The sequence below is a fragment of the Trachemys scripta genome, chromosome 1 (assembly GCF_013100865.1).
Source record: "Trachemys scripta elegans isolate TJP31775 chromosome 1, CAS_Tse_1.0, whole genome shotgun sequence".
Classification (NCBI taxonomy): domain Eukaryota; kingdom Metazoa; phylum Chordata; order Testudines; family Emydidae; genus Trachemys; species Trachemys scripta.
Window position 1 is genome coordinate 191,553,450 of NC_048298.1, and position 23,700 is coordinate 191,577,149.

General features: G+C 41.0%; 1 protein-coding gene across 1 annotated transcript in view; it reads right to left on the reverse strand.

Annotated features, from left to right (window-relative positions):
- Positions 1–2,777: 2,777 nt before the first annotated feature.
- Positions 2,778–23,700, reverse strand: part of C2CD2 (C2 calcium dependent domain containing 2) — a gene marked incomplete in the record, with an annotated part of 44,031 nt that continues 23,108 nt past the window's right edge. Inside the window, 7 exon segments of the mRNA XM_034753304.1 lie at positions 2,778–4,274; positions 9,959–10,268; positions 11,463–11,590; positions 15,498–15,611; positions 16,351–16,522; positions 17,034–17,161; positions 20,356–20,417. Coding sequence (XP_034609195.1) covers positions 4,048–4,274; positions 9,959–10,268; positions 11,463–11,590; positions 15,498–15,611; positions 16,351–16,522; positions 17,034–17,161; positions 20,356–20,417 — 1,141 coding nt within the window.

Genomic DNA, 23,700 nt, shown 5'->3' on the forward strand with positions numbered 1-23,700 from the left:
GGTTGCTAAAAGCAGTTTAGTTAACAACTCTGCTTTTTATATCATAGCTTTTTCCTGTAGGGCAGCTACATGTAAATATGGACTGTATTACCAGGCTCTGTCCCCTTCGAGTAGTCATTTAATCCTATGCTATGGTCTACTTGGGGTTTTTATGGTACCCCGCTCATATGTATCTTAACTTTCGGCTTTTATATTCAATGAGACACAAGCAATAAAAAAAGAAGTCACATTTATGTGATTCCTCCTCTACCCCCCCCCCCCCAACCCTATAGTACTATTGCTCTAACACCTAAGGGATCACTAGAACTGAAAAGGACAATTTGGAGTGAAGGTGGGAAGGTGAAGTGCTGTCAAATGTACAAAGTATAGTTAGTTTCACTGTTTCCTTCTGCAATTTCTACATAACAATAAAGAGAAAACACACGGGGGAAAAAACCCAAATAAACCAACTGCTGTATACTTTCTTTGGCTTACAGAATGCACGGATAAATAAGAATTAAAAAAACACCACAAAAAGATTTCATGAATTATTTCCACAATACAGCTTTGAAATAATTTGATTATGAGGAAAAACTATAACACAATGCAAGGGTTTTGGTGCATGATGTGATATTCCTTCTCAAATGTTGAACTACTAAAATCATTAAGGTATGTGTGTCCGTATATTACAACCCCTGCCCTTCCCCAAAGTTAGAGAACCATGCTGGATCTGATCTTGCAAGGTACTGTGCTGCCCCCATGCCCATTGGTATTCTTCACAGAATACCAACAGGAGGCATTCAGCACTTGAGAGGATTGGACCCAGTGTTAACGTTAAGTGCTCAATCTTGCTGAACTCTGTGGCAAAACTCATCTTCACGTAGATGGGAGCAGGCTGTAGGTGAACTACTGGTATGTGCCCATCTATTTCCATAGGATTGAGTGTTGCTAGCTCTTGCAATTTTAACAGTGAGCTTTCCAATATGAGATTTTATTTAAAGCCCCAATGCTTGGAAATAAAATGATTACATGAGACTCTCAGCTTTCATTTAAAAATAAGAGTAAGTTCCTAGTCCTCATGGTTGCAGAGGAAAGCTTGAAAAACATGACAGAGTGAAGGCTCAGAAACCAGAGGGCATATAACCCCCTCACATTTATTTTTAATCTCAATTTTTTTTTTGAAGGGGGGGGGTGTCTGGATCATGATTTTGAACATCTGAAATACTGAGGATTTGAACTGTCAGTTTGGGTTCACAACTAGTGACTATGGCTAACATGTTCTCAACACTATCTACAGTGATTTCTAGAAGAGGGGGAAATGACCTAGCCACATGTGGCAAATCTTAAATCACTATCCATCTGAACAGGGCTATTTTGGAGGGGCCGTTGAGAAGTTTTTAATTTAACAACAAAAATTAAGACCCCCTTTTATCCCAAATGCCTTTGTCCCCTCCATCTTGAGAATAGGCTACTCTAGTCTCCACCTTAGTTCCCCACCACCAAAACTCAAATTTTGGCAGTCATCCAAGACTTCCATAAAAATGAAGAGTTACTGGTCTCCTGGGGGGTTTACACTTAAAACGCTGCATCAGGGCAGCGCTGAGTTTTGCCACTATAGTGCTTTAAATAAAGACACTCTAAACTACAGGAGAGCTCTCCAATCGGCATAATTAATCTGCCTTTCATGGAGGGGGAGAGGTAGGTTGGTATAACTACATTGCTCAAGGGTGTGGATTTTTAAACACCCCTGAGCAACGCAGTTATACCAATATAAGTCTGTAGTGTAGACCAGATCAAAAACTTTAAATAGGGCAGGGATCTCTCTTTTACCTACCATTACGTGCAAACAACACCTAACAAAGTCAAGGGGAATTGTGTGTGCACCAAAGGAGTGCAGGGTCAGCCTTTTGGTGCTGATGGCATAAACTGTTGTAAAGTAGATATGGAATCCTAATCTCAGTTTTTTGCAAGTCAGTAAAAAGGAGAAACAGTCTCAAATATGTTAAAGTAGGACTTTAACCTAATCCCAAAGCCATAATGATTTCGGATTTAAAAAAAACCAACAACCCACAACAGAAAAACCCCACAAAAGCTGTAGAGTGCATAGTTATAGTACAAAAAATTGCAACTGCAACAAACTTAAGATTTTTTTAAAATAGTGTTTAAAAATGCCTTCAAGTATTTATAACAACAAATACAGCAAGACTGTTGACAGTACCTATTTTCTGTAAAATGTATGCATGACAGCACTGTCACAGTCCTATTACTAGGCCAAATAAAATGTATTTGGAACTAGAGGCTCAGTTAAAAGCATTTGGTGGTTCATTTCTTTGGATATTTTATTTTTTGCTAAAGATTCCCCCCCCCCCCCCAAGTTTTATACCCTTCAGTACATCTTTGCTAAGGAATTTGGCGCCTACCACAAGTATTGAAAGCTCTTAGTTCAATTATTCAAGTTTCCATTTAGGGAAAATATGCCTTTAAGGCTAAGCCCCAATACTGCCATCCTTACTCAGTCAAATGTCTTACTGAAGTCTTTGGGCCAAATTCACTAGTGACAGAAACAGGCACAACTCTGTTCACTTCAATAGAATTGCATCAGTTTAGATCAGTGGTGATATTGGTGCAACAGGCATGTTTGCCTGGGTAAAGACAGCAGGATTGGGTGCTATGTTCTCAACAGGGAATGCATATATGGCAAAGGAATGTGTAAACAGGCATATATATGAAAAATATGTAATCTGTAAAATGTATCTAGATACAGAAGTTTTAGTTAAACTGCCTAAGAGGGGACTAAGTGAGAACTACAATTTTTCTTTTATCAGATATTAAAGAAAGGAGCTAACTACAATATCTTTTAAAACACACAAAAAACCCAAACCAAAAAAACCCTTACCATATGACAAAACTTGTAAACTTGTAACTGAAGGAAGGGAAAGAGAAACATTTCAAAAATTCTGTTTTCCAGGCTACTGGTAACTAGCAAATCAGACCATGAACTAATAAAAATCTAAGTAGGATTAAACGTGATCTACACAACATTTATTGCTCCTAACTTTGCTTTTGATATGGTTGCTAGTATACTGGTCTACAAAAGTACTGTAGATAAGGGTGTAGAGTCCCCAAAATAAAACTGTTGCATTAGCACTTATAGCTTCTCATATAGTGGGGGAAATAGAAGTAACAGTAAGACCTTTTAAATACTTTGTTTGCAAATGGGAACAAAGTAAACCTAGAAAAAAAGGGGTTTTAGCATAATATATGCACATAATTAAATATTCTAGGATACAGCTTTGCATAATCATCAATTATTATGGCTAACATCAAAGGTAAACGTCTACCTACACTGATTTACAAGTTATTACAGCAGGTTGTATTAATCAGCATTTAATTTCCTTTTCCAGAAACAAACCGGTTTCCAAATTATAACAGGAACCAGATCAGAGTCTCTTGGCGTCCACTTTCAGCCTGTCTAGAAACCCAAGTTGAGATCTGCATTGCTACTATTGTTTCTTATTACAGAAGCACAAACCACAGTGGTACGTTACCTCTTTACAGTGGTCCAGTCATCTACCTAGAAACCAAGAAGTCATGTTGGCTAGAAGTTAAATGTAAGATAGATTAAATATTCTAAACTTAAAAAAAGGTGAGCCTCCCCAGTCACACCACTTCTACAGTCCAACCCACCTTCTCTACCCCCATCCCTCCCAAAAATAAAAATCTTATCACTAGGAGTGGTAGATTCAAACCTTCTTCAAATCAGGATTGAATGCAGAGTGACAACTTGGATTGGAGTGGGGGAGAAAACATGTTGTCATCATACAATCAACACTATTTATGCTTAGGAGTAGGCTGGTGGGGACAGGAGGATCCTTCTTGCTTAAAGGCTTTTAAAAAAAATAAAGTGTTTTGGAAAAATAAAAGCCAAGCTTTGTCTGCTTATTCTGGAACCACTGCATTTGTGAATATCATTTTATGCATGTCACAATCTGTGTTTACATCTTCTAGTATTGTTTTGTAAACCGCTGATCAATTGATGTGCAAGTATCATTTAGAGAGCATTAGGTTTTATACACATGGCTCCATGGAAGTGCCATTCAGCTTGTTCTTGCTTTTGTTCTTAGAAAGAATTTTCTTGTGAAGGATGCGTGTTAGCGTTGCTCCCTTCCTTCGGGTTTCATCAGATGTTGGCTGCTGCAGGTAAACAAGATCATTGTGTGACTGGCTCATTCCTGGATCCTTCTGATGATGCCGCCGACGGAAAAACAGCTTTGCACTTTTTTTCAAAATTCCACCTGCAGAGGTGAATGAGATGGAGAATTTAGATATAAATATGCTTTCCCCGATGGATCACCATTTTATTTTGTTTTAACATTCTATTTAAAAAATCATTTTTAGTGTGTTTCCAATTTTAAATGATGCCCTCTGAAATACTTAGTGTGAAAGACAAGCTAGGAAACCAAGAATGTTCTGTACTGGAGCAAGAATATTATGAACGTTCTCTAGGTTAGATAACATCAATGCTCTACCAAAGTTCTGTTTTGTAGCTAGTCACAATAACTTAAGTTTTCCTGTACACGATCTGTGCTGTCAACTAGATGCTTACATGACAGAATGCATCTACACTGTATGCTACTGTATTTCCAGCAACATGCACATACCTCCTCCCTCCACCCCAAAATGGAACAATTTTGGGAAAGTCTAGGCTCTTAAGTTAGTGAAAGACCAAGTGTGTGTATATATATTCTTTCACCTCCCCTCAACTCCATGGAAATAGCGCTTTTCATTCTAACCTAATCACTCAGATTCATGAGGACCTACAGCAACTATAGATCTCTATTTATGCACAGACACTTACAGGTAATAGAAAAGCCAAGAAGAAAATATTATCTGCAACAAAAGCAACGTAGGCATTTACTGTTATTGTTAAGAGGAGCACTAAAGAGAATGTCAGTTTTCCTTCAGTCCTCGAAAAAAGAGTGTGGTTGAAAAGGACAGAGATGCTATTACAGAACAAGGTACAGATGAGAATTGTTTATATTGGAGATCCTTTGAATTCTCCAGCTTTTCAGGGCCAATCCACGAGTATTGTAGACTTCCCTTCCATTTGCTTAGTTTCAATTGCTCTCTTAAAGCCCATGATACGTGCATAGCATTCATTGTGGGCTGCAACATTCCAGGATCTTTGAGTTCTCACATCTCATTCAGGTTGATTTAATCCTTCCAATACACTAGGAAGTACAGCATATGGTACGGGGGAAGAGACATGAAATGAATGGGATGACAGGTTCAGAAATACACACACATTCTACCCTCCTCCCTCCAGATATCTAGTGCATAGATTGCTGCTGAAATAGCAAGGAAGCTGGGGGGGGGGGGAGCAGGGGAGAGAGAGTATACAGCTAGTTTATGCACAAGATGAAGTTGGCATTTAAATTCCAAGTTCAGGATCCCCATTGGCATCTGTAAATGCTAATTTATTCAGAGCAATACAAGCCATGTGCCTGTACAAGTCAGTGTGTGTATTATAGGTGGAGCTGGTACCTACAGTTAAGTTGCCCAACACTTGCCATTATAAATGTCCTGTTGTCAGATGCTTATAACTTTGCCTAACTTTAGCTGACTGGGCATGGAAAGTGGCTAAATTTCTTCATTTTTAAAATTTCAGCAGAAAGGAATTCAATTGTTTCAGAAAACGAGGCTAGGGAAACATGCATTGTTTTTCCTATGTTAAAAACATTCTTTCAAGTGTTTCATTGAGATGTTCTTCGCATTTGGCAGGGAGCCGGCTGTCAAGGATGTGCCATTTGCTGTTTCCATAAGGGGGGGGAAAAAAAAAAAAAAAGCCCAAATCTGGACTAGTAATAAATCTTTGAAAAAGTCTCAGTTTGCACATGCGCCAAACTCTTCAAAATCCCTCGCCAGTTTGTCGTCAAGCAGGGTTGTTAAAATGAACAGACATAAGTAGTTACGTACTAAATTAATACCCCAATTACATGAAAAATACTTCTAATAATACAGTCCTGATTAATGCATGAAAAGGCAAGCGTGTCATGTGTTATGCGGTCATGCCAACTACAGCCTGTCTCCCCTCAATAAACTTGCATATGTAACACAAATCATCAGTAATCTTTTCTTTCTGTAAGAAAATGAATTGCTTTTGGGAGCCAGCAGTCCCCCACTTCTAAGAATTCTCTCTTCTGTAAGTGATCCTGTTTTGTGTGTACACATAGCCTCAACTGTGAGGCTGAAGCATGCAATTAGTCAGTGTCTGATACAAAACCCTGAAGTTAAGAGGAGAGGTCAGCCAACATTGGTATTAAAAGGAAGGTCTAGCAATACAGATTTAAAATGACAAACTTGGTTTTGTGCACAGTGGGGTGGTGGCATTTTCATCTCCTCCTCTAGAGGGTTCATGCAGATTGGAAATTGGCAGTTAAAGTGAAGAACTTGGGGGGAGTGCAGCTGAGGACCCCAAACAGTGAGCATCAAGTACTCATTATCTTCTTTTCTGGAGCTCAAACTAGTACAAGAGAACAAAATGTGGTCTCTATTACTAACTTGCCAGTGCTGTACAGTCACAATAGCTTGTATTCACACCACTATCTAATCTAACGAGTCTAGCTAGGTTCTTTTATTGGCACCCATCACCATCTTGATGCCATTCGCTTTGCTTTGCTGTCATTACCTATGAATACATAAACCAAGGCAGACAGGGAACTTTTTATATTATACTGTCCTGGAAGTAGGATATGGCTACCATTATTGTCAATGGAATCTCCTGTCAAATGCATCATATTAAGACATACCCTAATGAAATTCAGTGCAATATCCTTACAATTAATACAAGATTAGTTGTCCTGTACAACAACATTGTTCCCCACTCCCACTCAAATTGATTATTGAAGAATTGTATTTAGTACATTTTTTGTTTAATTAATGAGTTTTGTATCCCGTGTCTCCATATTATTCGTGGCTTTGGACTAAAGCCCCTCCTTCTCCCAGTCTTCTCTATTCCACAAAAGTAACTTCCATCCAGGAAGTGCAATATAGTTATTTAATACATGCCTCTGCTTTCACTTTGGTACTGCTTATACTTTAATGTTCAATCTATACTTCTGGAAGCAGGAGTATCTTTCTTTCAGGAGGTGGTGCTGCTGGTGAAACAGCCAGGTTAGCTGGGCAGTAGGATGGAAACACAAGTGACTGGAAACAGGTGAAAGCAAATACAAAATCAACTTGTATTCTCATGCAATCCTTTTGTGGGGCACGTAGAATCCTTAGCAAGCACTCTGAATGAGTTCAAGTCACGTTTGAGTCTTAATTGTTTTGCTTGGCTCCATAAAGGCAAACAAACGTGCACTATGTATGTAATGAATAATACGGTTTTTGAAATGATATTGCAATATTTTAAATATAAAGATATTATAGCTCAAATAATTGGGGATTGTTAGGAAAGAGTGTTAGAAAGCCATAAACAATTTGTAAAACACACACAGTATTCATGTATGGGTATGTAATCATCTGTAGTTTGTACATGCATGTCTTTGGTAGGCTCCTACAGGGATGAATGCCATAGAAATACAGCGAGATGTCAGTAAAATTGCAGTAATTATCCAAGTTTCCCCAATCTGTTATCTTCAATCTGGACAGAGGAGAGGGGAATCTTCTCCCCCACACCCCCAAATCAATTATTTGTAAGGGTAACACACTTAAATTAGAATGACTTGCTACTACAGACTAAGCTGCTAAGAACTCTCTACAGAAACAAAGGTATTGCGGAGAGAAGGAAAAAACCCAACCCTGACACAGGGAAGAGGATAACAGGTGAGAAAACAAACGAAAGTTTTGCTTCACTTTTGCAATAAGTGTCTCACAGTAAAGCTACATTTTCTTTAATAAAAGTAAAACAAAAATAACTTACTGTGTAGGCAATTAATTCAGGTTGGCATAGTAGTCCTCTTAAGTTTACAAAAGGCATGAGTAAGAAAGATGAAGTCAGAAAGGTAATAAGAGGTAAAAAGCAACACAGGCAAGAGCAAAAATAATAATGAAAGACAGTACAAATTGTGAACCATTAACATTGTACGTGAAGGATTTTTTTTGGCTAAGTAGAACATTTGGCAAACGCTTCCCCTGCAAAACGAATGCAGATGTGAGTTTTTAAACAACAAACATCTTGTACTAGCATAACTTAGTGGGGGGCGGATGGGGGAAAGAGGAAATATTCCTGTCTTACTTCACAAAAGCCATGATGCTATAGAGAACACAACATACAAGAGCCCCACAGTTAGACTGTGAATTTTTTTTCTGACAGGCTTTTGTGTAGAACAATATTGTACTATTTGTGGAGTGTGACACAAACATCCTCACAATATGCAAGAATGTGACACCTGATGTTTTTTTGCACTCATGTATTGCATCATGAACTCAGAATGTTTCTACTGAAGAGTTAGGAGATGGTGAACACAATTATTTTAAAAATAGAAAAGAGAGTAGCATTTAAGTCTGAGCAGTCAGATTGTACAGAGAAAAGAAAAGAGTATGTTTTTATTGTAACTGCATTTTTAACAACAACCCCACCCAAACAGCTACTCAAATGTAAGTTTTTGTTTTCCAAAGGTAAATTTTGAAATGAGTCCAGAGGCTTAGTAACAGTGTACCCTGGAATCACACATTTCCTAATATTCAGGTCTCAAAATATGAGAGAGTTACGCACAGGCAAACCCACCCTCTATAAAAGAACTTCTTAATGGCCAGCTTATGGACACATTTGCCAAACTGCTCATTTACCTTGACAGCTTCAGGTAAGGTGCTAACAATAAGTGACTGCGAGGAAAGACAAGATGGGAAAATCATGACAGAATGGGAGAAACCTCAGTACGTAAAGATCCACGTTATATTTTACGGCAGAGATTATGAATTTAAAGCACGAGAGATAAAAATTTTGTGGTGGGGTTTTCAGTACTGTTCCTGAAGGCCATAAAAAAAAAGAGTCAGAAAAGGTCTTGAGGGGGATGGCATACATAAGAACTTTGGCAGCTACTGGACAATGGCCCTTAGACTTGCCTCTCTCCTACACTAGTAACAGGCAAGTGGGTGAGTGGAGTCCATTGAACACAATGTTCCCAGCTCACCTCCCACCTGGTTTTTTTCAGGTTCAAAATCCCACCAGCCACAGAACAGAAGCAGTGAGACTCAAATTCGTCTCCAAAGTTAGTATGAGGACAGGGGAAGAAAAATCTAATGAGCCACCAGGCACAAGACGTGCCCAGGTCATTTGCAGCCTACAGACACACTCAGGCAAGTATCAGTTATGATGATAAAACAATTTCTCCTTCATTTAAAGAAAACAATCACATCCTGTGTGTCACTCTCTTTTGTAAACACCTGTATTATTGAAAAAGGCAAGAGGGGAGAGGGACAAACTATTCAATGGGTAGTTTAATATGCACAAAGAGTAAAAAGTTTATCAGGGACACAAATATCCTTTTGTGGGGAGGGTCAGGGGGAGGGGACAGTGGGAGGTTGTGCACAGAGGGGATGGTGGAGGGGATTGTGGATGTGTACTGTTTTCTCTCTTTATTTGGGCCCTCACTACTCTTGACCTTAATTTACCAGAAAGAATTTGCATCAGGGAATTTGCAGTTTGGTCAGTGATCTTCTCAGAGAAGCCAGATGACTGAATGGATTTGGAGCAATTTACCCTCTCTCTCCTGGAACAAGTCTTTCCATATCGTGATGGCGGGGCACAGTGCAGGGAAGCCTGTACTGTATTTTTGTGGTTAACTAGAGGATTTCATTCTTCAGGGTTATCAGTCAGGCACTTTTTACCAGCACCAAATCCACTTGGAAGTTTAAGAAGGTAAGAACAGAAAAGAATCACCCAATAGTGCTGCTTGACAAAGACACTGAAGTTCAGCTATAGAAATCAGTACTTTGATACAATACTAGGCAAGTGTCAAGAGAGCTCATATACCTTTAGATTTTTTCACACTCTCAGATTCCGAGACACTTAATGAACTCCCGGACATCTCTTCACAGTCCTGGTCTAAGAGTGCATTGCTGGTCCATTGTTGGCTGCTGTTATCCAAGTCCCACGCAGTATGGCTATTTTCCTCTGGGTCAGTGGCAGGTAGCATTTGTGAAGCAGCTGGTGGTAGTTTTTTATTGGGAACTTCTGTGGTAGAATCCCCCACCATGGAAGGGGCTTCCTCTTTACATGAGTCATCCATGGCTGCTGCATAGTCCATCATCAGTGCAGCTTCACTGTCCTGAGATAAGGAGGTCTGCCACAGAGAGAGAGAGGGGGGGGGGAAAAAGACACTATTTACTGGACAAACCAATCTCCACCCCAAGGGTTTTATTCATTTTTTGCACCCTGTTTGCATTGCCCAGATACTGCCAAAATTCCACAGTATCGCATATTCTCTTTGCTCCTTTTCTAAGCAGAGCACAGAGCTAAATTAACTTTGGTTTTAACAAAAGGATTAGGGCTTGGTTTAAAAAAAAAAAAATCCACTGACCAGTAGTGATTACTGCAGTGGAAGTCTTTCCTTTGCAAGTAAGCATCTGTGTGGAAGGAACTAAAAAGATATCTTCCAGAAACTTCCAGAAAAATCTAAGCTTTGGTTAAAAAAAAAAAAAAAAAAAAAAAGGTTTGAAGACCTTATGGTGGCAAAGGAACCTTTATGAAAGTCTGCTGCATTCAAGTCTATGTAGTGCCTCATTCCCATTTTGCAGACAGTTTCAATGCTGCTGCTCCGAGCTTTCACAGCACAGTGCAGACAGACAAGGGTTATGTCAGCTTGCACTGCTTCTCCTCAGAACCCTACAAGTAGCTGTGAAAAGTGAGAAAAAACGGCAGTAAATTTCACTGCACGGCAGCTTGGAAAAATGAGAAGCAGCAGAGGCCTTGGAGCTCTTCGATAGGGAGAATGAACAAGATGGGGGCTGGGCGAGAGCAGCCAGAAGGCTATATGAGGACAGGGAACATAAAGAGACAAAAGCTTCTTCTTTTTTTCCAGCAGCCGGAGAGAGTGGTGGGACATTTAAAAAAAAAAAAGAAATCAACTACCTCTTTTACAGGGAGCTTAGTTTGAAAGATGAAGCCCCCATGCCCAGTCTAGGGACTGTAGCCTGGTAGCAATTCCAACACCATCTCCTTGCCTCGCAGCTGGAATTCTCACCAGGCTCTTGAGCCTGGACATGTCCTCCCCAACTCTAACCACAGCCCCATCTCCCAAGATAACGGCCTCTATCTAATAAAGTTAGTCGTCTAGCTAAATTGTGTCTGATTAACTCTCTGCTTTTAGGCTTAACTTGCAACACTTAATTTCTGAAGCAACAAGGATATAAACTCCAGCTTCTGCAAAAACTGTAAAATGGAAGAGAGCAGAGTGCGTGTTCAAGTATCATACTCAGCAAAGCGAAGAGTCTCTTCAGTGTCGGGCATTAAATACAAGTGTGACTTTGAACTCTACCTTGGACACCCCTGATATGATAATGGTGCTTTTCTTTCTTGGAGATTTCAGCTTCTGCTTTGCAGACTCACTTAACTGTCGAATGGCTGCTTCAGCAACTGGATCAGTGCCATTCAACACCAGCAGCTCTGAAAAGAAAGGAAAGTGCTTTAAGATAAAAAGTAGGCAAGGGTTTAAGTGCAGAGCAAAGCATAAGAGCAGGAAAAGGAAGACAGCTTGAATTTTAAACACAAAAATAGAGAGATCAACAGAAATCATGTAACTAAAACACCACATAACCAAACGTAAGCCAAATAATCATTTTACTATTAGTTTCCATTCCATTCCCAAATCCTTCCTTTGTATCCTGGAATAGGTATGTCATTCACTCTTCCAAGACTGTACATGAAGCTTCAGAGTCTCTCTGGACACAGAATAATAGAATTGTCAGACTGGAAGGGACCTTGATCGGTCATCTAGTCCTGTCCCCTGAACTCATGGCAGGACTAAATCTTATCTAGCTCAGTGGTCCCCAAACTTTTCAGTTGCACCCCGCCTTACCCCCGTCCACGCCTCCCCCCGCCCCCTCTTGAGCCAGAGACAGGGCACGGACGGGGTAAGGGAGCCGAGGCTGGGGGTAGGTTTGGGGCCAGGAACGGAGCCATGGCCAGGGGCTGAGGCTGGGGCCAGGAGTGGAAGCCACGGTCAGGCTGCAGTCGGGGGCCAAGACTGGAGCGGGGACGGAGCTGGGGCCAGGAGCAGAGCCACAGTCAAGAACCAGGGCCACGGCAGGGAGCAGGGCTGGAGCGGAGCTGGGGATGGATCAGGGCTGGGTGGCGCTCCGTCACCACCCCTTGGGAGTTAGCCTGGGTCCCGCCCCCTCAGAAGGTTCCTCCATGCTCCCCTGTGGGGGGAGCACCCCACAGTTTGAGGACCCCTGATCTAGACTTTCCCTGACAGGTGTTTGCCTAATCTGGTCTTAAAAACCTCTTTGGGCAATTTATTCCAGTGCTTAACCACTTTAACAGTTAGGAAGTTTTTTCTAATGTCCAACCTAAATCGTCCTTGCTGCAATTTAAGCCTATTGCTTCTTGTCCTATCCTCAGTGGTTAAGGAGAACAGTTTTTCTCCCTCCTCCTTGTAACAACTGTTTATGTACTTGAAAACTGTTTTCATGTCCCCCCTCAATCTTCTCCTCTCCAGACTAAACAAACCCCAATTTTTTCCAATCTTCCCTCATAGATCATATTTTCTAGACCTTTAATCATTTTTGTTGCTCTTCTCTGGACTTTCTCCAATTTGTCCACATCTTTCCTGAAATGTGGTGCCCAGAACTGGACACAGGACTCCAGCTGAGGCCTAATCAGCATGGAATGGAGCGGAAGAATTGCTTCTCATGTCTTGCTTACAACACTCCTGCTAATACATCCCAGAATGATATTTGCTTTTTTTTGCAACAGCATTCACTCATATTTAGCTTGTGATCCACTATGACCCCTAGATCATATTCTGCAGTACTCCTTCCTAGGCAGTCATTTCCCATTTTGTATGTGTGCAACTGACTGTTCCTTCCAAAGTGGAGTACTTTGCATTTGTCCTTATTGAATTTCATCCTATTTACTTCAGACCATTTCTCCAGTTTGTCCAGATAAATCTGAATTTTAATCCTATTCTCCAAAACACTTGCAACCATTCCCGTCTTGATATCATCCGTAAACTTTATAGAAGTGTACTTTCTATGGCATTATCAAAATCATTGATGAAGATACTGAACAGAACTGGCCCAGAACTGATCCCTGCGGGCAATGTTCTCTCTAATTTTTTCCATCCATGTGCGGAATTAATTTTGTTATGTGCACCAATATCGAGGTAATGTGCGGCACCAGTGGAAACAAAAAAATCTAGATATAATATATATATATATTTAAAGTTACCATAGGGATAATTACTCCAGCCAGGACAGGTTAGGCATTTTAGAACTCACTACTGACTGAAAGAATTAAATTTAAGCATAAGAGAAATAAAATAAAATGCACAGACCAGTCAAAAAACTAAAAGAATAAAATTACAGAGAATATATGTACAATTCAGGAAATACCAAGAAGTAACAACACCACAAATATGTGTTGTAGACGAGTGTGAAAGAGAGAGAGAGAGTGTGTGTGTCTGTCTCTCTCTCTCTCAGAGAGCTGGGGAAGTCTATGAGAGAACATGTGCTGTCTTTTTAAGGCACTCGCCAGAAGGCTCAGACCACATCAACTGCCAGCAGCTCTCCTGCTCCTGAGCCCTGTCCCCTCTCCCCTGCTCTGTGGAGATGGCGTACATGGGCGGGGGAGACGGACACCCTGACATCAGCGCCTCTCCTCCTCCCTCCCTCCCCCATTCTGCACAAGCAGGAGGGTGCCAGGAGCAACTGGCCAGGGGCTCCAAGGCAGAGGGCAGGAGCAATGCGGTTGCAGAACAGCAGGGGGAGGGGCATCTGAACACATGCTGCTGTGCGCAGCTCTGCTAATCAAGTGTGTGGCACCTGATTCACTCCTGGGCCACCACGCGACCGCGCAGCTTAGAGTGAACACAGCCTGCAGGATCCCACTCGATATGCCCTTCAATCTTGACTGTGAACCAATGATACTATCTGGGAATGGTTTTCCAACCAGTTATGCACCCACCATATAATAGCTCCATCTAGGTTGTATTTCTCTGGATTGTTTATGAGAAAGTCATGTGAGACAGTATCAAAAGCCTTACTAAAGTCAATATTTACCACGTCTACTGCTTCCCCCCTTTCCACAAGACTCGTTACCCTGTCAAAGAAAGCTATCAAGTTGGTTGAAATGTTATAAATGAAGTAAACAAATAGGCCTTAAAGAAGCCTAAGCCAAAACAAAACCAAAAGCATTTAAAGAAATCTGCATGAACTCCAGTCACTGCACTGATGTACAACAGCTTACCTACCATGGATCTTTGTCCTTGGGCCAGCAGATCTTCATCGTCCAGCAAACCCTCCAACTGTTTCAGGAACTGTGTGAATTGGCTCCAGAGAGTGTGCTATGTACTCTAATCTCTACCCCCAAAGGAGCAGTAAATTCCATAGCATGTGCCATTTAAAGATGACATAATGAGTCTCTACCATTATTAATTTCTATGATACTATAGTTCCAAGAAGGGAGTGATGTTCACTGTGACACAAGGAGTGAAGGACACAAGGACAGTGGATAAAGGAATTTTTTTTTTTTTTTTAAAGTGCATTGAAGGAAGACATCCACAAGACCATATAAATAAGGACACTGAAAATTCAAAATATGGAGGGGAAAAAAGGGTGTTTGCTCTTATATACACTTGAAGAGTTTGGGTCTATATTTAAATACATTAAAAAGCATATGTAACCACATGCCAAAAGTGAATTCAATAACGGTTCTACTACCACCATCCCTACCTAGTATTTTAAACACACTTCATCTTCTATCTCCTGGGTGATTTACAAAAGGTAGAGAAGCAGGCACAGTGAGGATACACGAGTTGCTTAAGGTCACAAAGTGAGTCAGTGGCAGAGCTAGAAGAGAATCCAGTCTTCTGACTTCCATAGGCGGTCTCTCTCTCCCACTAATTTAGACACAAGGGAGAGTGCACCCCCTCTGACAGGAGGACTCAGCAGTGGTCCCACTCACAAGGGCTTTTGTGCACCATCCCCTCCGGTGGAAGAAGTTTAGGAATTGTGGATTAGGGAGTCTTTGTACCTTCCTAATTCCATGGAGCCCAGGGATTTGTAGGAAAGAGATATTTAGTTGACAAGTAAAGAGGAGCCAACCTGGCTGCTTCTCCATTGGCTTCCCTTCTCTCCTAACAGCACAGCTCCTTGACAGATTTTCAGGAAGTTAGGAATTAGTTACACGCAGACTTCTACACTAACTGTAATATTTACTAACATAAATGCTATGATACCTGCCAGAAGGCACTAAGGCATGGGTCCTGCTGTTAATTTAATGTTTTAGGATAATCTATGGCATAGCAGAGAAAAAGCGATATAGATACAGGCTTTGGAGGTTTCTCTCTTACCTGTATCCGAAGAGGATAACACTTTGCTGACCGGAGCACCTTGACAATGGATTGCTTGAACTGAGAAATCCTTTTCAATCACTTTCACTTTAGCAGGAGTTTTCACAGGAGAATCTGAGAAGCAAGTTTCTCATTTATTATCTCTCACCTAGATACTCTGGTGATAGGTATTTTAGAAATGTGTATAACAAAAATAATGGGCATCTGAAAAAGTGCTTTTACTGATACAAATCTTTTGCACTTGGTCTATTTTTTTTTCAAGTTTTCTATACATCACAAACAATCTGACATCTCATAAGAGCGCCTACATTAGCAGCTTGTTGTGTGTTTTTAGAGGGTCATGTGCCATTTTTTCCACAGGGGCAGACAGATGATCACCTTGACAGGGTGTAAGAAACACCCCAAATGCAATGGATTTATACATTAATAGCAGCATCATACTATCTACTCTACCCTACTCTTTGAGATTCATGTTTTCAAAGGGAATACTAAACACACACACAAAAACCCAACCTCACCAAAGAGAGACACCCAACATTCACAGTACCAAGCAAAGGAAGTCATGATCATTTCTCACCTTACTTACCAGGAGGCTGATTCTGCTCCCACTGAAGTCATTGGCAAGACTTCCATTGACTTCAGTGGGGTAGGATCTGGCTTCATGCAAAAGAAATATTTTATCCAAAGTAACCAGGACCACATTAAAAACAAAACCAACCAACACTTAAAATGGATCTAGACAATGTTCTTTTTTTCTTTCCCCGTCCCCCATGGGAACTATACTCCTAAAAACCAGCACAAACCAAACAAACAATCTTGGATTTGCATTTTAAAGTTTCACTGATGTCTTCACCTGGGCTCAGTGCAGAATGTTTCCCTTCAAGTCGAGGTTTGGTTTTCACAGCAGTGACAGTAGTGACTACAGTCCCACAAGGCATCACGGTTCGATCCTTTTCTATTTTTGTGGCAGGAAGCGGAGCAGGAACTTGCCAGGATTTTGACTCATTAGGTTCTACATAAGAGAACTAAAAAGAGAAACATTGGTAATTAAAGTAATAATTACACCTTAAAAGGAAAGAGAGACACTTTGAAACAGCAGCTGGAATTGTAGAGTGGACTAGATCAAAGCACACTGATGAACTGTTAGTGCATGTTAGCAAGGTGCCCACAGACCTTTAAGCATGCACCAGGGTAGTGTGGGGCAGATTGACATCCCAGCTTGCCATGAACTAAGTGTTCGTGTAGACAAGCCCTTAGAAGACTCAAATTATTCCTTAAAGCTTTGTCCATAACAGTCACAGCTTTTGCTTTAAGTAGGTAGGGTATGATTCACTGTTACCCTGCACCTTATGCAGTCACTTACACAAGTACAAAGCGAGTTCACAACACTACCATTTTGATTAAGTAGCACCACACTCAGTTGGCACTTCTGTAAATTGTTACAAAACATGCTTGGCAATAGTGTATTGGGCCTGTATTCTTAAAATGGACAATCTGACAGTCAAAAAGTCAACCATAAACATAAGAATGTGATACCTCTGCAGTGACCGATCCTAACACAGGGCTATGGCTGCTGGACCTGCTCTTCAGTGCAAAGCTTTGTTGTCCAGAAGGCTGTTTCCTGAACAAGTCTAAAGGTACAGTTGCCCAGGCTGAAAAAGAACCTAAAATAAATGAAAGTGACATAGTAAAGTCTTGTCTGAGCGGTCAATACCTTTGAAGTTATTTTGAAAAGGTGGAAAGCAGAAGCCATTACTACTTCAAACTGCTGAGGCACCTAATATTGCAAGGCATTATCTCTACAGCACAATAAGGTATTTACTTTATAAAGAGACAGGATTATTTGCAGAGGAAATTTTTAAAGAAGGATCTGTAGTTCTTGCAGGCTAGGTTTTTAGAATAGATATGACACTGCTTGACAGAAAATAAGGCAGATACTGAATCATTAATAGTTCCGTTGTTGTTTTTTTAAATAATTTTTCCTCTGCATCCAGGACACTTGGAGAAAACAAACAAACAAACCAACCTCTAGAGATTCTGAACACTGATGAGAATGTTCAAGATACAATCCAGCTGAATTCTTTCATTTTCTCCTCAACTGCCCTTGTCTTGTATTTCATAGATGGTGCTCCCTGGATTCATTTTGGAATGGCATAGACAACTAAGAGTACTTCCTTATGTTGGTCTTAGAGAGCAAGTTTAGAGTCTCTCTCTCTCTCTTATAGTTATGTTAAAGTGGAATTCTATTGTTAACAAAATTAACGTGATGCTAAAACTTTGTGATGTAGGTCAATGGGCAAAATCCTAGCCCCTTTCATGTTAATGAGAGTTTTGCCACTGATTTCAATGGAGTCAGGATTTCACTCCATTAAGCAGTCAGGATTTCCATATTTCAGGGTGACAAGTGTTTATGATTCTCCTTACTGCTGTGCTACAGCTTAGCTTCTTCAACTGACACAGAAAGGCCCTTTTAGATTAGTCTACTATAAAAGATGCTCACAACACTGACACCCCTTCTAACCAGTAAGCCCCACCTCATGCAGAATGTTCACCGTGAGACGGGAATGCCATTATTCTTCAGTGTTGCTATCGATTTTACACGGAAGGCACTCAGATGCCATGGTAGATGGACCTACATTAAAGTTAGACGGCTGCCATCATTTCGCACATTCCTCTTACTAAGATTTAACAACCACTACCACCACCAATTAAATATTACTTTTTCAGAAATTTTATGTCTGCTATTTTATATTTATTTATTGTTAGACTCTTTTTAAGCAAAAAAAATAAAGTAATAAAAATGTGCCATTAATGGTGTATGGTATGTGTAACGGTTGACACATCGTGAAAGACTGTTATTAAAGACACCTACAAAAAAATCTGTCCTGCCCAGGTAAGTGATAATACATACTTTGCCCCCTTACTGTGAAGTGTTAATGGCTCTACATTAGACCGGTGTGAATTTTTTTTTTTTTTTTTTTTTTTTTTGGGGCCATTTCATTTGTGTGTGGGTCTTTCCATCCTCCACATCTCTGTATATATGTTTTTGACAAAATGGCTATTTCCCCCCTCACATTTGTTTGCTGAGGAAAAAAAAAAGTTACTTTCTGTATGTTTCTGATACACAACCATTTCTCCCCCAAAACTGGCTTATTTCCACTTAAAAATCTGTGGCCCAACAGAGCTTTTAAAAACAGCCACAATTACCAAAAGTGTAACAAAATACAAAACTCACCCACCCTTGTATGGTTTTCAGATAGTTTTGTAATTCCTTTTTGCCAACCTTGAATTTAAAAACACATTCTACATGACTAACATAGCACTCTAAATATGGCTTTGATAACAAGTTATTAAATATGGCTTACATAAGTTACATTGGATAAGGGTTTCATTAATAGGTAGGAGACAGAAGGCTGGAGGAAAGATGTGTAGTGTTTACTTGGTGGGGTGTGGAAAGTTTATCACCGTACTCTAACTTGGTTTTGAATCATTATTAATCTAAAGTTAACTAAATTTGACAATACTGAAATAGAAGAGAATAGCTAAGACTCAGAAAGGATGCTTCCATTTTTACAGAATAATCCTGACATATTAGTAAACTGACCCATGAGGTGTAACACGAAATTTAGAGTTTCTACCTAAAGTGAAGCACTAGGATAGAGAAATACTGCTCTGGTACAAAGTACCATGTCTCATGTAAAAGTTGTGAAACTGAACATTCCTTTTGATCTTAAAACCTGCCTACGCCATCCCCTCGCCAGCAATCCAAGAAGAAAAAAATATATATATGCCTGCGCCTCTCCTGATCAAGTAGAGAGTTACTCTGCAATGGAAACATCTTTCTTGTAAGTAGGGATAAGGAGCTCTAAGCTGGGATGGTAGAATCAGGTATAGTAGCGTACAATTCCCTACAGTCAAAGTTTGATTATACATAAGTGGGATTATGTGCTTGGAAACAGCCAGTTTTGGGCAGAAGGGAAGTCAGGATTCATCGGGATTTCTTTCCATTCATCCACTCAGAAGCGGTGGATGTTTTTTTCCCTTCTCTGGCACAAGAAAGTTTTATAAACACAAGACTATTCAGAGTTGGTAAGCAGTTCCAGACACAAGTGGCATAAGAGTTTGTTTCTGGGCTAAGCAGTCAAACTTTTGCACTCTGTGTAGAAGTCCAGGACTGTTCTGCTGACCTGCCAAACAGTAAGTGGGTCTCATAAGCCCATTCAGGAACATAAAACATGAGACGTCTAAGGCAAGAGAATATTAGAGGGTGGAACCATAAAAAACACCAGCCAAGTTCAAGACAGCACTCAGACTCAAGTCTCGTTTGTACATCCAGTCCTGCCTTAGGGCTTTGTTAAAGAATAAAGCAAAACCCAGGAATATGGAAAAGCATTTGCACAATGCCATCCCTTGTGTCAATGTTTGGGAACAGTGAAAAACCCATACCCACTTCGCAGCAGGAGGTCATCTAAAACTGCCAGTGGAGTTAGCCTTTGATCTATAATTTAAGTAGCTAAGCCCTAAAGCAGAATGGGGTTTACAAACAAATTTAATTCTGAAATTCTTCCTGGGTTGGCTTTTTTTTTTTTTAAATGGTCCAAGCCAGCAAAACTCCTGGCTCCTCTTTCAAGGGCTCTCTTGCCCCAGCGACTATCAGCCTTCTTTGTTCCTGGAGTTATTGAGGCATACCTGATCTGGCTACCAGGGTTAGTCAGCAGAACAGGTCTACATTAACTGCCAACTTCTGACAGCTTCTTACTTGATCTTATTCAACTGTGTAAACAAAAGAGGATTTATTTCAAGAGCTCAGTAATGCCCATGAGGGGACCATGCAAAAGAATTCAGTTGCAGTACTTACTATCCAATTTCCCATCTTCCAAGATCTGCAGTTGTAACTCTTTTGATTTGGCATTTAATTCACTGTGGAATAAATAAAATGATGTCAACCCTTCAAGGAATTTTCATTCCTACTCCAGTTATTGTACGGAGAATGTTTCTCCATTCTTCATTTTAAATCACTCTTTACAGAAGGCTTTATATTATGTCTCACACCTTGCATATTGCACCATACAGTGCAGTGTTATTGTCCAGCCAGTGGAAAGTGTTAGACAGCATTTACAGCACTCTGCCTTTCAAATACTGTCGAGAAAACATGTGTCCCACTTCTTGAACTCAATTAACTTGAGGGAAGGGAATGCTGGGGTGGAGCCTAACCTTGGGTCTATCTAGCTTCCTCACTAAATGTAGGATTGCCAAAACATTTCCATTATAAGAGGGCCTTTTTTCAGTTGGTTATAAACTTTGCCTTTCAGGATGAAGTTTTCCATGTCTGTGCTCTACCCGAAGACTGAGAAACAATTCCTTCTGCGTACAGCTGAGACAACAACAGCTCCCAAATTCATAAGTCAAGAAGATGGAATAGATCCAGTGGTCTATTAAAAGTGGAGTAGCATCCTGCCAATGTAAGATTATTTTAATAAGGAAGGTAAATATTACATTTAAATAAATAGTTTTCTGGCATAGATATCTGACCACTGACTGTGAAACTTCCTGATTTAGAAATCATTGGTGCTTCCCTTTGGTATTTTCTCTAAGAAGGGTCCATATTATTTGGCACAAAGTTAGAATGAAGGGACACTGTAAGAGGATGAGAGTAAAGAACATGACATGACCAGCATGAATCATTAGACACAACTGCTTTTGGAACAACCTGTGGTACTTTATGCAATAGACAAAAAAAGACAAAAACAAAAACATCACACCCAAATCTATCAACTGGGCTGTTAAAGTATATGGATATTGTGAAATTTCCTCTAAACTTTATTCTATTCCTTCTGCAATTATTATAAGAGTTCAGTGGAGAACTTTAATATTGGAAACATGTTTTAATATTGGAAACATGCTTCTATTCAGGTGGGAACTTTCTCAGTCCTGAGCCACACTTCCAGGGAAGACACAGGGTGCCAGCGGGAAGGGGAGTAGTGTTGGCAGTTCAGTAGGTGGCACTCGTCCCATTGAGCCAATGCGCTTCGTAGGGGGGGGGGGTTTATTTTGTCGGCGGGAGAGCTCTCTCCTGCCAACAAAGAGCAGCTACACTGCATACCTTACAGTGGCACTGCTGTAGCGACACAACTGTGCTGCTGTAAGGTGTGCAGTGCAGACATAGACCAAACCCTGACTACTTATCATCATTAAAGAACTCATAGGACTTTGCAAACTTATCTACCTCAGGCACATGTAGAGCACCCATCACTATGGAAAGCATACCATAACTATGGTGTAATGACCAAGTTCCAGTTAAAACAGTCATCCTGCTCACGTGAACTCCCCACTAAGATAGCTGAAGCCATCTGCAAATACAGTATATGAAGTTCATAAAGCACGTTGAGATGAAAGATGCTATCCAACTGGTTTATTTCTATTAATGCAAATGAGTTGCATCATGCTCATCCCAGCAATGTGGTGGCAAAGAATCACATTGTCATGGCAGAGTGTCTGGTCCGTGGCCTTGCAAGGCCACTGTCTTTGATGAGAGAGACATTTTTCCAGTGATGAGACCAAGCACAGAAAAGAACATAAGTCACTAGATTTTAGGTGTCTTAAGATGGCAGCTTCAAGGCTAATTATTTTTCACTAAACATAACAGCAAGATAACATACAGCAGCATGCACTGGACACAACTCTCATTTAAGTGCATGATAAAAACAAGATTTTCAGGGTTGCATTAAGAAATATTTACCAAGCTTCTCTTCCTGGCTAGGTCAAATTCAGAGCATTTATCATACATTCAAATCGGGGGAGCTGCATTCTTCACATCCTAAACTATCTCACTCTACAATTCCTTCACAACCCGTCCACTGCTGCTGCTGCTTCGCAATGCTCTTACCTGTGCTATGCATGCACCTACACATGCAGCGCTGGGAACAATGAGGAGGAAGAAGGGAAGCTTTCTCCAGAGCTGTGCACTGCAGTGCCCCCCACCCCCTAGGACTGAAGAACAGATAGCCAGTTCACTCCACCCCTCAAGCAGGTGGTAAAGCAGCTGCCAGTCCCAGCAGTAGCACTGACCTAATCCTCTCCTAGATCAGGTCTTCATGAAATTTGCCTCTCTGCCCTTTTAGGAGGGCAAAAGTAACAATGGATGCTGTACAGTGACTCCGGGGTGAGGGGGACACAGGGTGACACAGCAAGTGGCACTTTTCTTTTAAGCGAGTAGAAAGGAGGGAAGGTTCCTAAAATGGATTGGGGTAGGAAAGCTATTGATAGGCTGTAAGGGAGAGGGAGACCCCAATGGGAGCCAACACCTTTTGCTTTAATGCTTTAGGAGAAGAGAAGCACCTACAGCACAGTACACACAACAGCACCTCTTTTCCTCACTTATTATGACAACCTGCTTCTGCTCCCTCCCTTCCTTTTAGCCAGTAAAGTAAAAAGCCTCTGGCCCTATCAGTGGCTTTCTCCTAAACAACACTGAAGCTGATAGTGATCACCTAAGCAGCTGCTGTATCATTCAGAATACTGTCAGATAGCAGCTTTATCCAAACTGTTTGTAATCTCTTTTTCCATTCCCACTCCACAGCATAGAGCATTGTGACCTGCACTTACAATAGAACTATACCAAACGCCCTTTTAAGACTAAGCCTTGGTCTGCACTACATAGTTAGATTGACATAAGGCAGCTTATGTCAGTCTACATTACATGCTCCCGCAGATGCATGTGCCCTACTACACATATATAAGTCCAACACTTTGGAGGTGGAATTATGTCGGCGTAGTTAGCGACACAGCGTCTGTGTAGACACTGCATTCCTTACATTGGCTGGCTTGTCATTTTAACGGCTCAGCTGGAACTGTAAATTGACAAGAAAGCCAACTCCCCAGTGGTGCTGCCAGGTCTCCACTCCAAGCTGGGCTGTCATCCAGGCTCTCGGCTTGGGCTGCTGCCCAGGCTCCCCACTGGGAGCACGGCAACCAACTGGACTAAGGCATGGATCTCCTTTCCAGAGACGAGAAGCCCCAGGTGGCTTCCCCTCACTCCCAGGTGGGAGCAGGGAGCAGTTGGGCTCCCGGCAGGGAGCTGTGTGGAGCTGAGAGCCCCGGCTCTCAGAACACCCACACTACTCCTCTTCAGTCGGCAGAAGCGCTCCTAGCGAGGACGCACACCACTGACAGGAGGAGGATAGTGTGGACATTAGCCACCACA